At 40.6% G+C, this 16,738-nt stretch overlaps 2 protein-coding genes and 1 pseudogene across 2 annotated transcripts; all 3 read right to left on the bottom strand.

Annotated features, from left to right (window-relative positions):
• Positions 1-5,000: 5,000 nt before the first annotated feature.
• LOC134017025 (olfactory receptor 4B13-like) lies at positions 5,001-5,945 on the bottom strand. Its single transcript, XM_062456270.1, has one exon. It carries the CDS (start codon positions 5,943-5,945, stop codon positions 5,001-5,003), a length of 945 nt encoding a protein of 314 aa, XP_062312254.1.
• A 2,394-nt stretch (positions 5,946-8,339) lies between these two features.
• LOC134016922 (putative gustatory receptor clone PTE03) lies at positions 8,340-9,930 on the bottom strand. The gene has a single exon (XM_062456165.1). The coding sequence runs from the start codon at positions 9,501-9,503 to the stop codon at positions 8,556-8,558; it is 948 nt and encodes a 315-aa protein (XP_062312149.1). The 5' UTR covers positions 9,504-9,930; the 3' UTR covers positions 8,340-8,555.
• Positions 9,931-13,906: 3,976 nt separating this feature from the next.
• On the bottom strand, positions 13,907-14,871 carry LOC134017024 (olfactory receptor 8I2-like; annotated as a pseudogene).
• Between the last annotated feature and the right edge of the window lie 1,867 nt (positions 14,872-16,738).

Here is a 16,738-nt window from a genome sequence, read left to right as displayed (position 1 = left end):
CCGTCATCTGCCGCTTGTCCGTGGGTCGGGTCGCGGGGGCAGCAACCTAAGCAGGGAGGCCCAGACTTCCCTCTCCCCGGCCACTTCCACCAGCTCTTCCTGGGGGACCCCGAGGTGTTCCCAGGCCAGCCGAGAGACATATTCCCTCCTGAGTGTCCTGGGTCTTCCCCGGGGCCTCTTCCCAGTGGGACGTGCCCAGAACACCTCACCAGGGAGGTGTCCAGGAGGCATCCTTATCAGATGCCCGAGCCACCTCAACTGGCTCCTCTCGACGCGGAGGAGCAGCGGTTCTACTCTGAGCCCCTCCCGGATGACCGAGCTTCTCACTCTATCTCTAAGGGAGAGCCCGGACACCCTGCGGAGAAAACTCATTTTGGCCGCTTGTATTCGCGATCTCGTTCTTTCGGTCACTACCCACAGTTCGTGACCATAGGTGAAGGTAGGAACGTAGATCGACTGGTAAATAGCCTTCGCCTTTCGACTCAGCTCTTTGTTCACCACGACGGACCGATGCAGATCCCGCATCACTGCGGACGCCGCACCAATCCGCCTGTCGATCTCGTGTTCCATTCTTCCCTCACTCGTGAACAAGACCCCGAGATACTTGAACTCCTCCGCTTGGGTCAAGATCTCCTCCCCGACCCAGAAATTGCACTCCACCCTTTTCCGGTCGATAACCATGGCCTCAGATTTGGAGGTGCTGATTCCCATCCCGGCCGCTTCGCATTCGGTTGCAAACCGCTCCAGTGAGAGCTGAAGGTCACGGTCCGATGAAGCCAACAGGACCACATCATCTGCAAAAAGCAGCGACCTGATCCTGAGGTCACCAAACCGGACCCCCTCAACGCCCTGGCTGCACCTAGAAATTCTGTCCATATAAGTTATGAACAGAATCGGTGACAAAGGTCAGCCCTGGCGGAGTCCAACCCTCACCAGGAACAAGTTCGACTTACTGCCAGCAATGCGGACCAAACTCTGGCACCGGTCATACAGGGACCGAACAGCCCCGATCAGGGAATCCGGTACCCCGTACTCCCGGAGCACCCCCCACATGAGCCCCCGAGGGACACAGTCGAACTCCTTTTCCAAATCCACAAAACATGTGTAGACTGGTTGGGTGAACTCCCATGCACCCTCCAGGACCCTGACGAGGGTGTAGAGCTGGTCCACAGTTCCACGGCCAGGACGAAAACCACATTGCTCCTCCTGAATCCGAGGTTTGACAATCCGATGGACCCTCCTCTCCAGAATCCCTGAATAGACTTTCCCAGGGAGGCTGAGGAGTGTGATCCCCCTAAAGTTGGAACACACCCTCCGGTCCCCCATTTTAAAGAGGGGAACCACCACCCCGGTCTGCCAGTCAAGAGGCACTGTACCCGATGTCCACGCGATGTTGCAGAGTCGTGTCAACCAAGACAGCCCTACAACATCCAGAGCCTTAAGGAACTCCGGGCAGACCTCATCCACCCCAGGGGCCCTGCCACCGCGGAGCTTTTTAACCACCTCGGCGACCTCAGCCCCAGAGATAGAAGGGCCCCCCCCGATGTCCCCAGACTCTGCCTCCACATCGGAAAGCGTGTTGATGGAATTAAGGAGGTCTTCAAAGTATTCCTTCCACCGATCCAGGATGTCCCCCGTCGAGGTCAGCAGCGCACCATCCCCACCATATACAGCGTTGACAATGCACTGCTTCCCCCTCCTGAGTCGCCGCATGGTGGTCCAGAACCTTTTCGAAGCCGTTCGGAAGTCGTTCTCCATGGCCTCGCCGAACTCCTTTTTTTTTTGGACCACCACCAGGTGGTGATCAGTTGACAGCTCCGCCCCTCTCCTCACCCGAGTGTCCAAGACATTTGGCCTCAGGTCCGACAACACGACTACAAAGTCGATCATCGAACTGAGACCTCAGGTGTCCTGGTGCCAAGTGCACATATGGACACCCTTATGCTTGAACATGGTGTTCGTTATGGACAAGCCGTGTCTAGCACAGAAGTCCAACAACAAAACACCGCTCGGGTTCAGATTGGGGGGGCCGTTCCTCCCAATCACGCCCCTCCAAGTCTCACTGTCATTGCCCACATGAGCATTAAAGTCCCCCAGGAGGACGAGGGCATCTCCGGGAGGAGGGCTTTCCAGCACTCCCCCCAGAGACTCCAAAAAGGGTGGGTACTCTGAGCTGCCATTTGCTGATGTAGAATCGCCGTTTGCTGCTGTAGAATCGCCAACAACACTGTACAGTCAGAACTAAATACATATTGCGAATATACAAGGTTTGATTGCTAATTTTACTTTATTTTGAAATATTCAACAAGCTGAATTAAATAAAAAAGTTTAATTTATCTTGAATTACATTTCATCATTGGTCTGAAATAAAAGTATTTCACAGGTAGGCCTACTCTACCTGGGTTGTTAAACAGCGTCTATAGTCAAATTAATATTTTCACCAGAACCTACTTGAGTTTTCTTTATATTAAAGACTTTATCTTTCTTTTACTCGTCATGAAGAAAATCTGATTTTCTAACCTGCTTCAGTTTAATACCATAAATAAGCGGATTTAGAATTGGTGTAAAAACTAAGAATTGTAGTACTGCCATAAAGTTCCTTAAGTTTTGTGATAGCCTACATCTGTTGAACCATATCTACCGCAGAAAGCCTCAAAACACAGAGCAACTGCTACATTCATCAAGGACGGTAAATGTGCTGTGCAGGTGTGCATAAACTTTCCCCTGTCCTCAATAGACTTTAAACATGACCTGATAAGATGCATGAAAATATAATTAATATTATACTATATCCAGCAAAGAAAAGTATGTTAATATACCCTGTAATATTGTTTTGTATGGTTCAAGAACAAGATAGTTTAACAATAGGCCAATATTTGCCATCATGAAAAATGTAATCTGTTTTAAAATAATGGGAATAAACTATATTAACAACATTTCATGTATGTGTGACAACCATTTGCTAAACTTGCTACATCAGGGCAGGCAACTCAAGCCATTTTTCCCTGTGCTCATTCAATATAAGTCTGTCTCATTCAGCTCCAGGTAAATCGGCAATCGGCCAATGTGAACATTTGTGCTCGTGCCCTGTTCGTATCCGCGAGCACATTTGCAGGCAACTTTTATTGACGTAAGCAAATAAATGGGGTGCTACTTTACCCATTTCGGATTGGTTTCAAACTTAGCAAAAATCAGGAAAAATTATTCTATGAAAAAGCTAGTAGTATGAGCCAGGTTCGAGAATCGAACAAAAATTATTGGGGGAGATAGTTTTGTAAATGTTGACTGGAGTTAATAGAATAAAAACGACCGGAAGAGCCGGAAATCTAACAAGAAATGCAATACCACCTACATCCACCGGGGCCGTTGCTTCAAGCCGAGGGGCGAGGGGTGGGGGCTTGGTTTAACTCCACATTTCAGTGCGACAAAGTTTTAGGCTTTGCACATGCTTTCAGAAACTCATATCACACGTATATAATGTACTTAGAAGCAAAACATGGAATTTACTTTACAGGATCTTTAAATTCAGTCTGTGTGCTTGGCCATGACTACAAAAGTGACCTTAGAGAACTACAACTCAGGTGGTCAGGTGGGGAGTCAGGTGGCTGAGCGGTGAGGGAATCGGGCTAGTAATCCAAAGTAGCCAGTTCGATTCCCGGTCATGCCAACTGACGTTGTGTCCTTGGGCAAGGCACTTCACCCTACTTGCCTCGGGGGAATGTCCCTGTACTTACTGTAAGTCGCTCTGGATAAGAGCGTCTGCTAAATGACTAATTGTAAATGTAATGTAACTCTTTATTAACTTGTCTTACACGCCCCAGAGCGTAGTGTACTGTGGGAAGGCAAGCGGTGCAGAGCGTTAAAAAATGCTGTAGTGGACACGTACCATAACGTGCACCAAAGTAAAATTGCAGCCTTTGCGATTACAAAATCTTGTTTTGTCACATCGCGATATAATCGCAAATGCAATTAATCAGTCAGCCCTACCCTATAATATTGTTTTATATGGTTCAAGAGCAAGATAGTTTAACAATAGGCCAGTTTGCACAGTGGAGCTTCTCTATATGTGATCCTTTCTTTATTAGCATTATTAACTGAGCCACTGAGAACATGATCATCTTATTGCTGTATTTCCTTCCTGACTCTAGTTCTTAGGTTGCAGCAACAATGTTATAATGTTTTTTTTCTTTTTTTTTTTCTGTAGATGTGAATGGCAATTTAAAGTGTCCCTTTTCAGTTTACATTTGCTGAATCCACCCTAATTCAAATAGAGCTACAATGGGTATAGGCCCACTGGTCTAGAAGAGGGTTTCTATGTCAATGTATATTTTTTGTTTTCCGTCTGTGATTCAATTTCTTTCATCACCATAATCACAACTGTTCCCAACCAAGCGTCTATGTATCCTAGTCCTATTCCAATCCTGTCCATCAACTGTTTCTGTGTTTTTTTGTTGTTTGTTCTTGTTGGCTTCTTTATGTCAGATGTCAGTCACAGAGCTAAAGCCACAATGCGGAGGCTGTCTAAACACCCTGGGGAATGTTCTAGACTATAGAGAAATCCAGTTCAAGGCTTAATAAGATCAAACATATACAGTCTAAAAAAAATTGTAATCTAGCTTTCCATTGATGCTCCCAAACGAAGGTTCATAGATGTTTTTTATGACAAAGATAAAATGTCAGAGCTGTAATAATGTTAAAACGAAAAATACATGTACTTTTAAGTCACAATATAGCATTGATATAATGTAGCAAGAATAGCATTTTACTGTAGATTTAGACATTTCCAACATATGAATGTAGACAGACTATAGAATTTGTGGTGTAGATTCTTTAACTGGTGTAAAAAGTATAGTAAGATCAAATTTTTCCATACATGATGTTGTTAAAAACATTTCAATACAAATCTATCTGAATTGTAAAAAGAATCAAAAATGCTGAACAACTGTCTGTTTCATATTAAGAGTAAGGGTGGCTGCAGGTCAGCATACATTTTCCCCCTTTCATTTTAGAATGTTATTGTTTCCAGATTTTATACAAAAACTCAGCATTCGAATACGAATCTGTGTCAGTTGCAGACCATAAATAAGAGGATTTAGAATTGGAGGGAATATTAAAAATTGAACAGCCATGAAATTCTGAAAACTTGACAAATCTGATGATCCAAATCTACTGTACATGAGCTCAAACAACAGAGCAACTGCTACATTGAGTAATGACAGCAAATGTGGCATGCAGGTCTGCATAAACTTTCCCCTGTCCTCAATAGACTTCAAACATGTCCTGATAAGATATACATAGGAACAAACAATTAATATTATATGTGAAACATAGAACAGAATAGCAATATACCCTATTATATTGTTTGCTGTAATTGAAGAGCAGGAAAGTTTAACAATAGACCAGTTAGTACAGTAGAGCTTCTCTATATGTGATCCACACAACCTCAGTTTACTAGTTATTACTATACCAACACTGAATAAACAGAATATAGAAAGCCAGGGATAATAGACTAACACAGTGACCCTCTGTTTAGTCATAACAGAGTGATACTCCAGTGGTGTACAGATTGCCACATACCTGTCATAAGCCATCACTGCTAGAATAACAACATCTGCACAGGCTGAACAGTATATAACGAAAGACTGAGTGAGACATCCTGCATTAGAGATAACCTGCAGATCAGACAGTAGATCCAGAAGGAACTTGGGATAGAATCCTGTTGTGCCAAAAAGACCACTGATGCACAAGTTACACAGGAAGATGTACATGGGCTCATGGAGGTTTTCATCCAGGATGATGGTCAAAATTAGAGCAACGTTTACAAGTATAATCGCACAGTAACACAGTAAAGTAAGAGAGAAGAACGTGGCTCTGTGTTCCATCATCTCATCAAACCCAGAAAGAGTAAACAATGTCACTGTTGATGCATTGTCGCTAAAGGTCATATCTGTGAAGAAAAAAAATATTATAATAATTGTGCTTCTTACACAGAGACCATAATACCATACCTTACCATAGTAAGGTATGGTAAATTTGTAAAGAAAATCACAGTGTAACAGTGCAAGGGCTACAATGGTACATGACAAATAGATTCAGCACATACATGTACATTACCTTGTGTTGGGATACACCATCGATGAGATATTTTAAGAGTCACCCATGCACCCTACATGTAGCAGTATTTTATGCCCTCTAGCACGATTACCTCAGGGAGTCAGGTGGCTGAGCGGTGAGGGAATCGGGCTAGTAATCCGAAGGTTACCAGTTCGATTCCTGGTCATGCCAACTGACGTTGTGTCCTTGGGCAAGGCACTTCACCCTACTTGCCTTGGGGGAATGTCCCTGTACTTACTGAAAGTCGCTCTGGATAAGAGCGTCTGCTAAATGACTAAATGTAAATACATATAATATACCATGTGGAAGGACAGGGAATTCAGGCCCTTGACACTGTTTGGATTTAAAGGAGTGGAGGGAGGAGGGGTGTTGCTAAATGTGGTCATACTGTAAACCTTTAGAACTCTCTAAGAAGGTCGAAGAAATTTATTAAACCTATTTAACCTTTAGAACTCTAATGAGTAATTAAAAGTAAAGTTTAGGCCTGTATCCAAAAAAGATGTACTGTTGAGCACTTGAGAAGACTGAATAGGATGTATTGGAGCAGCAACAAGTCAGGTTCATCTGCTACATTGTTGACTGCAGCATCAGTGACGCCCATGAGAAGGGATCCTACATCATGATGATGATGATGGCAGTACGTGAACAGAATATCCTGTATGTTACCAAGTTGTTCTTCTAGAGATTGGGAGTAGTCAGGTATATGAAAACAGCAGGTGGTGCTGATCACCTTTCACAGACCCCGCTCACGAGCATACCATAATCATGTCCGATCCCAGACCATAACCATCTCGATATTCCACATAGGGATTGGTTAATACTTTTACTGTGATTATCATGATTACAATATATACACACAACATTACCCTCATGACTTATTATGTTTTCTTTTATGTTCTTGTTCCATTTTATTGTCTTTCATCCTGTTTGATTGCATAATTTATACATGTTTTGGTTTGATTGCTTCACATTTCTATAATCATAGGGGGACTATGGGATTTGGCTAATTATGCAAATTAAATCTGTTATTATCTATTTAGTGAACTCAGAGAAAGAGCAGCACCTAAAGATGGGGCTGTTTAAAATCTAAATATGCTATTTCAATAGACAGTCTACGACTAAACTCCAACCCGAAAACCATATTGTGACGATGCTGTATGTTAAAGTCAAAAAACAATCTTTGATTGCACACAAACTGCTTTGTTATTACTTACAGTACTTTGCAAAAGTCAGCTAACACCCAATATTTTGGGTATTTGTTCTGCAGTATAAAAGTGCAATGTTGAAATTCTTTTTCTTCAGTCTTCATTTCATTATCTTTCATTATGTAGTGTTGGTGTATTTTATTACGGGAGATTTTTGTTGAATGAAGGCTAAAATGTAAGGAATGATGACCAAACATTCACAGCAACAATATGTTTCATTTACATCATGTGGCCTTGTTACATTAGTTGATTATCTTTTGAAATAAACATAATTCTTACATTTGAGACTGTGTATGCTTTGAAATGTTCCATTGAAACACATCGATTTCAGCAGAAATGCAGGTATTTGACAGTTCTTTCTTTATTTCACTTGTTATAACTCAACATTCTGTTTCTAATCTGCTTCGGTTTAAGACCATAAAAAGTCCACTCATGAACAAGTCACACACAAGTATATACATGGGCTTCTTTAGGTGTTTTATCAAATAATAAAATAAGAGCAAATTTAATTGTATAACACACAGTAACAGTAATGTAAGATATGAGTGTTACTCTGTTTTCCATTATCTCATCAAACCCAGAAATAGTAAACAATTTAACTACTGATGCATTATTCATCATGTCAGTGAAGCAAAAACATTTCATTCAAAATTCTACCACTGTGCTCCTTCCACGTAGCAGTTGGACACAGAGAGATACTGTCAGCAGATACTGTTCCTCAGGTTGGGAGGAACTTTAGATGAGAGCTTCTTACAGTTCACACAACATGTCATCGTTATTTATTGTCCAAAGGTAACGTTATGATCATATTCCTTGTGGATGAACATATGGGTCAGGTCCTTTGATACTGATGTGGATATGAGGGGGGTGGAGGGTTACTGAACGAGGTCATAGAGTAAACCTGTTGTATCCAGATACTGTACAAATCAGAGATCTAGAGAATGAGTTGTATTTATTACTTTTATTGTCCTGGATGAAAGCCATAAATAAATGGTGTACAATCAAAGCATTATGAGAAAAAAGAAGACTATAAATATTAAGTTGGAAACAAATGTTTGAAAAAAGTATAGAAATGAGAGTAAGAACTTAATCAGTTTGCAAAATCCTGCTCTGCTGCTAAGTAACTCTTCCTCCTGACCAGCCAAGTATCACATTGAAAAAGACAGAAGAAAATGTACATCCATACTGCCTTCCATGTGCAGGAAGGCTCTGTTTTTGCCTTGAAATAGAAGGTAATTATCGTAACATGCAGGCAACTATTCTAGGTGTCTGTAACAATCTCAATATCATGCCTCGAATTTGTGGCAGGTTTAAACCATAAACAAGTGGATTTAGTATAGGTGGAATTATTAAAAACTCAAGTGACAGAATCACAGTCACAACTGGATTCAGTTCATCATGTTTATATCGACTTAGAGATACTTCACAAAACAAAGCTATGGAATACATAACAAATGTGACAATATGAGGTAAACATGTTTTTAAGGCTTTCCCACGGTATTCAGTGGAGCTTTTCTGACAAACAAGTATAATTCTAAAGTAAGTATACAAAACAAAGCCCAGTGGTAAAAATACTGTTGTAATAGTAACAAGCAGTCCTGCAGCATTGTTTTGTGTGGTGTCCACACATGAAAGCTGGACTACAGGCCAGTTGACACAAAAAACCCTTGCTATTTCATTACCACATAACGGCAACCTAACAGATAGGTACAGTAAAGATCCAATGGAACAAATTGGATAGGCCCAGCCAAGACCCACTAAGAGAACAACAGTCTTTGAATTCATGATGCTGTTGTAATGTAACGGTTTACATATTGCAACATATCTGTCATAAGCCAAGATGCCCAGAATGATGAGTTCATAGGATGCATACGTATAAACAACATAAATCTGTGTAAAACAAGCAGGACGGGAGATTAGATGCGTGTCAGAGAAGAGATCCACCATGAGTCTAGGAAATAAACCAGTAGAGCCATAAAGAGAATTGATGGATAGACATGAAATAAAAACATACATGGGTTCGTGCAGTGTTCTCTCCAACAATACGATTACTATGATCATGATGTTTAGAGACAACATTAAAGCATACAGAAGGAAACATATCATAAAATAAAGATATCTGTACAATCCTAGGTCCTTAAAGAGGGTGAGGGTGAAGTAGAATGGAGAAGTGTCATTTTCCATGTGACCTACTGATGGTGCTGGATGTACAGTAACTTAAGACAAAACAAAGATCAGTACAGCAGCTGGTCACACAGTGGTGAATTCGCAGCAATTATTGTAAAAATATGAAGTATAAATGAAGTATATCCAGGTTTATGTTTAAATCTTTAGATACAGAACATGTAAATGGGATCATATAAAAAATCTTGAAAAAGTTAAACTCACAAGGTAATGCGTATATATACCCTAACTGATATCATTGATAATGAACATCAGGTATTTAGTATTCAGTCATTGACATGTCATTCTTCACAAGTTATATATGTACATTATACAGACCCCTCTGGTTCAGAATATCTGCTGCCTCAGCTGTTGCCTCCCTGCTCAGTGGAAGTGGGGTGAGGTGGAAGAGTTTTGATGCTGTTATAGGTTAGCATTGTGTTGTTGCAGAAAGACTCTTGACAGGGAATTGAGGGGTCTGTCCCAAGGTGCTACATGACATGAAGTAGGCGTCGCCTTCACCTCTTGTTGGTTTAATGTCAAACCATCCATTTTGATGACCTTTTCAACTGACTAGAGAATCACATACTTCAAATCACTGTCATTATATTTTATGTTATAGTGAGGGGCTGTTGTCTAGATATGTTTGGTCAATTTAGTGATTTATTTAAATGTCATAGTATTGACCATAGATCTTTACAAACTACAGATGTGTTAATGTCATGGAAGTCTGCTTGTTCTGGCCTTGCAGTACACAACACCTCCAATGTCTAATCAGTGTTTAAAATTTACAGCATTTGTCACGGCCACAGCCGTGCCCCCCCGGTTTCAGTTTTTTGCCCTGCTCTAGTGTTTCCCTGTCATTGTCTTCACCTTTCTCGTTAGCTTCATTGTGTCCACCTGTGTGTCATTTGGTTCTGTGTATTTAGGTTTCTGTTTTGTGTCCAGTCTTTGTCTTGTCTTTACTACCCATGTCACTGTGAGTACCCTAGCTGTGTTCCCGGTTTTTGATAATAAACCCTCCGTTCAACGCAATGCCTCGCAACTCCCTTGCATTTGGGTTCTACCCTACCTCACACACTGACAGCATTTGTGTAATTGGGTGTGTTGCCTTTGGCAAGAGCACAACCTATTGTTATGTCATATATATATTTATTTGTATTTTTTTTCCCAACCCTAAATAAACCTGAATATTTGCAGTACATAGACAATGTAGAAATAGTTAAATACTGAAAAATAATACTAAACACCCTCCATTTACATTTATGCATTTAGCAGACGCTTTTATCCAAAGCGACTTCCTCCAGATTGTGAAAGTGATAAGTCCAAACATTACAGATCCTTTGTGTATGTTTAAACAAAAATTATACCAACGATTCATAGTACCAATTACATAAAATGGACACAAGATTCTGTCAGTGACACATTTTTATTTAGTAGGCTTTCACTCTGTGGCCCGCAACTCAGCCTCTGCCTCATAAAACAAGCGGTGTATATTGAATTTGAGCTCTGAACGCTTGGCTGGTGGCATTCTTTTAAGAGAAGGCAGGAGGCTTTGTTCAGGAAAAATTCTAGCGGCACTGTGTAGATTTGAATAGTCAAGAGATGTGGTTTTAATACAATTTATTTGGACTATACAATTACGTAATATTAAACAAAGCTTTGCTGATCAGTCATAACGAAGGAGGTGCTAGCCACAGGTCGTTCGCCAGAGTGATAAAGAACAATCATAAAGCTTGTGCTTTTATACACTTAAAACATATCCCCTAATAAATGTTCAATTCATCAATGCAGTGGTCTCTGTGATTGGCTAACACTGGTCAGTGACAGTTAAGACAATATAACCCCCCAGGTCAAGTGACCAAAGTCTTTTGATGTCACGGCTCTTTCTCTAAATGAGGACAGTAAAGATACCCTTAATGAAACACAAACAGGACACAGGACACAATCTCCTCGGCCAAAAGGTCAGGGCTGCTAGATCAACTGATCCATCTATCCATCTCCCTTTAGGCCACAGAACTCAAACATCCCCCAACCTCCGTGCCCCTAGCTTCTCAATCAGGCATCATAAACCAACACCATAAATACCTTAAGACCAACTGCAACATCCATTTGTTTAAACACAACCTCAGTCTATTAAAAATACATTCTTAGTAACTATATCAAAAAATGCCATCACAGCTTTTTTTTTAAACTTTTCCAAAAACCTTGGAGTGAGATTTGGTAGGCCAACCACAATTTTCCTGCAAAGCCCCCCCCACACACACACACCGAGGCAAGCTTTCACGAGCTTCACTCCCCCCCCCCCCCCCCCCCCGAGGCGAGCTTCCCCCCCCCCCCCCCCCCACAGCCGAGTTTTCAGGACTGTTAGCGCGTCTATGTTGCCTCGTCCGTTACTGTTTACAACGTTAGCAGAGCTACATGGTTGGCGTTGCCTTTTCAGCGTAAGATATACAAGATGTGGCGTGAGAGCGTGTGAAATGGTTGGTTGAAATGCGTGTCACACGACGAAACCGTGAGAGTTGGCAGCCCTGCTTTACCACAGTCATCTTTGTTGTTGCTTTCCCGAAGCATTCACGAGTTAACGTTATTAAGCTCAATTCCGTTATCCCTGCACTTTTATCATTATTCTTAGTCATTAATAGATAAATGCTTAACACCTCATTCCTCTGGTGTGGTCTGCTGTCTGTGCCGATGATTTCTTCCTTGAGTTGGAGCCTTCTATGGTCAGTTCGCGCCTTCCTTGCGTTCAAATGAAAGCAACTTCGGTGGCGGTGTGGGGAGGGTGGATGGAGTCGTTTCGTGCTGCATTTACTTGCATTCGGATATTAGAAATTCGCTCTCGCAAATTACATTGTCATTTTAGCAGACACTCTTATCCAGAGCAACTTACAGTAACACAGGGACATTCCCCCCAAGGCAAGTAGGGTGAAGTGCCTTACCCAAGGACACATCGTCATTTTGACACGGCCAGGAATCGAACTGGCAACCTTCTGATTAATAGCCCGATTCCCTAACCGCTCAGCCATCTGACCCCCTTAATGTCGGACTCGGCGGAGTGGGGAGGGTGGTTGGAGTCGTCTAGTGCTGCATTCACTTTCAGTGGGATATTAGAAATTCGCTCTCGCAAAAGTCCGATGAGCCACAACTTTTCTTTGTTTTCAAAGCTGCCAACTGGGGTGTCAGGGCTATTTTTAGGGTGGCATTTGCCACCCCATGCCACCCCGGTAGATCTGCCTCTGCCTCTTGCAGGGTATGATAAGGGAAATGAGAAAAGAACACTGTTTCATTATACACTTCACTCTTATTATTTTGAAGTGTAAATGAGCAGCAACAAATGTAAACTTTTTAATCTATAATCTTCATAAATAATAAGTATGCATACTTAAATATGCATAATAAATTACCGAAATATAACTTTTATATTGCGCACCCATCTGCAACGGACACAAGCACACCTCACAATTTCCCCAGAAATGGTACCCTCTCTAGTGAATGTATGAAATCTGGGAAACATTTTGGTAATCCGTTTATTCTGGTGGTACAACAAAAAGGTCAGATGTTGGTGATAGTTTTAAACACAGATGCAACTTCACCCCCACATTTTATTAGTCCACAGCCACAAGGCTGGATGAACCTGAACATTTTACTTTTCAACTTTTATTTATACTTTGCCTTCAAGTAAAAATTAAATACTAAAATCTGAAGTGTACTATGATAACAAACACAATCCATGCTTCATTAGGCCTCTCACCCCATGTCAATATTTTATTCAAAACAATAAAAAAATAAATGAACGATGACTAGAAGAATGGCTAGAAGAACATATTCCATACATCATTCCACAAGAAAAAAGATGATGGTGAGAGCAGTGTACAAACTCAAGTTCAGTATCAGATTGAGCTATAACAATAGAACAGAGGGGTAACCCACAGATAGATACATCTTTATAATTATCATAAAATAATTAGTCTAATAAATGTGCATAGTCTTATATTTTGCGTAGAATAGAATGATCCATCAATAATACAAAGCAGAATCTCGTGTTTTTTGTAACATATAAAAAAGGTGATGTATATACATTACTGAGCAAAAGTCTTTGGCACAGTAAAAAGATTATAATTAAAAAGTAAAGCTAAAATGCTTTAAGAAATTATTAAATGAAAAGATGAAACAAACATCTTTGCACTTTTATACTGTCGCACAAATACAGAGGACAGTAAAATACATGTATAAGACAAAATACATGTAAAACAAAATATTGGGTGCCTAAGACCTCTGCACAGTATATTTTATACTAATTTATTAACTTTAAGATATTTAGAGACTGAAGCAGGTTGCAGTTACAAGTTTTACAAATGGTTAAAGTTACAATTTATTATTATAGACTATTCGGTTTTGCTAAACTACTTAGCCAGTGTAATTTATTTGGAAAATAGTTTTTTCCCATTCATAAATCCTCTCAGAATTCTGTTTCGAAGCTGAGTCAGTTTAAGACCATAAATGATAGGGTTTAGAATTGGAGGGACAACAAGGAATTCTATTGCCATGAAGTTCTGAAGACTTTGTGGTAAATTTCTAGAACCGTATCGATTGTTCAGAACATCAAAAAGCAAAGCAAGTGAAACATTGAATAATGACAGTAAATGTGGCATGCAGGTCTGCATGAACTTTCCCCTGTCCTTGATGGACTCCAGACATGATCTAACCAGATAGGTATATGAACATAGAATGAAAATAAAATGTCCAATTGAGAAAAGTATGATTATGTATCCAACAATGTAATCTGGTATGGTTAAACTACAAGAGAGCTTAACCACAGACCAGTTTGAACAGTAAAGTCTTTCAATATGAGTTTGACAGTTTTCATTTCACTGCTAATTGTAACAGCAATAGTAAATAAAGAAAAAGTCAAAATCCATGGATAACAGACAAACTGAGTGACCCTCTGCTTAGTCATAACAGAGTGATACTCCAGTGGTCTACAGATTGCCACATACCTGTCATAAGCCATCACTGACAGAATAGCAAAGTCACTACAGGCTGAAGAATATATTACAAAAGCTTGAAACAGACATCCTGCATAAGAGATGACATGATGATAGGACAACAAATCCAGAAGGAACTTGGGATAGAATCCTGAAGTGCCAAAAAGTCCACTGATGCACAAGTTACACAAGAAGATGTACATGGGTTGATGGAGATTTCCGTCCAAAATTATAGTCAAAATGAGAGCAACATTTACCATAATAATCACAATGTAATACAATAAAGTGAGCGAGAAGAGAGTGGTTCTGTAGTCCATTGTCTCACCCAACCCAGAAAGAGTAAACACTGTAATGATAGAGACATTTTCATCCAAAATCATATCTGGGAAGAAAGAAGACATTTTCAATTATTATTGATTAGTTTTATACATACAATGTACATGGTTTTCTCACCATATTGTGACCGCTCAAGCTTATTAAGAAATTCAAGTGTTTTCTCCTTATAAAACATGTATTTAAAAAGAGAAAGCAGATACCTGTTTTGTGTGCTTGGTGGTTCCATAGAAGGGACCTGTGTGATCACAACACTTTGCACTTTACAACACTGTAGGCACTGATAGATGTGGTAGTTTTATACAGCGGCAACTCACAAAGCCTTAGAGGATGTTGTCTTGACTTTGACTAAATGAGAGAATACCAAATGTATGTAAATATAGTCCTATGTTTGAGTCAACTCTTTGTAAACAAATTCTACAAAATTTGAAAGTGTTACAGCACAATGATTATACGCCATCTTGCTTCTAAGATTTTTGTTGCTTATGTCACAAATATATAGACCTAAAATAGGCTTCAAGTTGGATATCTGTACACATTTAAGCCAGGGCTGTCTAATATTAGCAGGAAACATACGGGATAATCTACTATCATACCTATACATTTTAAATTTAACATGTAAACATAGCTCAACCAGCCTCTTAACCCTCGTGCTGCCTTCGGGTCACATGACCCAAAGGTTCATAACGAACCATCGTTGTGTTTACCCAATTTTACCCAATACAAAAACAAATTAAAATAATTTTCTTTTAACCTTTGCAATGTGGGGGGTCTGAGACAGCCTAGCTGTTAAAAGAAAATGCTTCACTTTGTCTTTGTATGCGGTAAATTTGTCGCAATACGACGGTGGGTCACAATGACTGATGGGTCAGAATGACCCGAAGATAACACAAGGGTTAAGTTGTTGGATCTTTGACCCTGTAGCTGACTGAAACAATGTTTATGACAAGATGTCTGTTATGTTCGTAGGTAAAGGACCTTCACTGGTAAAGGTCTGGTGCAGGGAATGTGAGGAGGAAAACGATACTGCCAAGCTACTCTGACACTTCATTGTGGTGACATGACACATTGTTAAAGCAAGCTCATACAGACACATTCAGAGCCCAAAACTGAGTAGTTATGAAGTGTGAATGTATCTTCTGCTATATCGATTTTTTCAGACTGTGCCTCATTGCCAGTTTTTCCAGTTAGACAGAATGTGCATTCTCTTGTACATTTCCATGTTTCACAATTTCCTGAATAACTTCAGCTGTCAGCTTAGCCTCTACTAAAGCAAGCTGGCCATACAACTAGTTTTTCATGTGGGTAGTTTTCTTGCTCACGTTAGCTGCTGAGAGACAGCATTTATCCCAAACTAATGTGGTGACAAAAGCCATGCTTTACCTCTATTGACGGCTTCCTCATATAACAGGAAACCTATCCTTGACTCTTTGGTTTCTTGTGAAACCCATTCCGTATGCAGTAGCTAGTTTCTATGAGTCTTGTTGGTTTTTCAATGAATACTACAGTGATTGTTGAAGCAAAGCTGACCAGCCAGGTGCACTGACCAGCCATTTCAACGCAACCGCGGGCCAAGTTCCAGTGCTCACCAATATCCTGGCCATCTTTTTAGCATGATTTTTTGGGGGGAGGAAACCCATGGGTGCATGGGGAGAACAGACAAGCCAGGGTGACACCCAAGACCAAACTGTGCTCCAAGTGGGAATCGAACCATAGACCTTCATGCTGTAAGGTGATAGTGCAAGTCACCCATGGAGAAAGCATTGTTAAGTTTGTATGAGTTGAGGAGGGCAGTCAGCTCTACGTAGTTTGCCTTTACCCTTCAAAGGCTAAATTCTTCTCTGTCAGCTTTCACCCTTTTCAAGTTGATGCTGAGCTTAGGGGATAGTGGAAAGTTAACATTCGAAGATAGAAGTTCACCGTCATGGATTGGCC

Source organism: Osmerus eperlanus, chromosome 3, assembly GCF_963692335.1.
Source record: "Osmerus eperlanus chromosome 3, fOsmEpe2.1, whole genome shotgun sequence".
NCBI lineage: Eukaryota > Metazoa > Chordata > Actinopteri > Osmeriformes > Osmeridae > Osmerus > Osmerus eperlanus.
Note: the sequence above shows the minus strand (reverse complement) of the source record. Positions and strands in the feature narration are given on the sequence as shown.

Excerpts from the sequence above, each read along its gene's own strand:
- LOC134017025 (XM_062456270.1), bottom strand. The coding sequence starts at position 5,945 with ATGACCTTTAGCGACAATGCATCAACAGTGACATTGTTTACTCTTTCT.
- LOC134016922 (XM_062456165.1), bottom strand. The coding sequence starts at position 9,503 with ATGGAAAATGACACTTCTCCATTCTACTTCACCCTCACCCTCTTTAAG.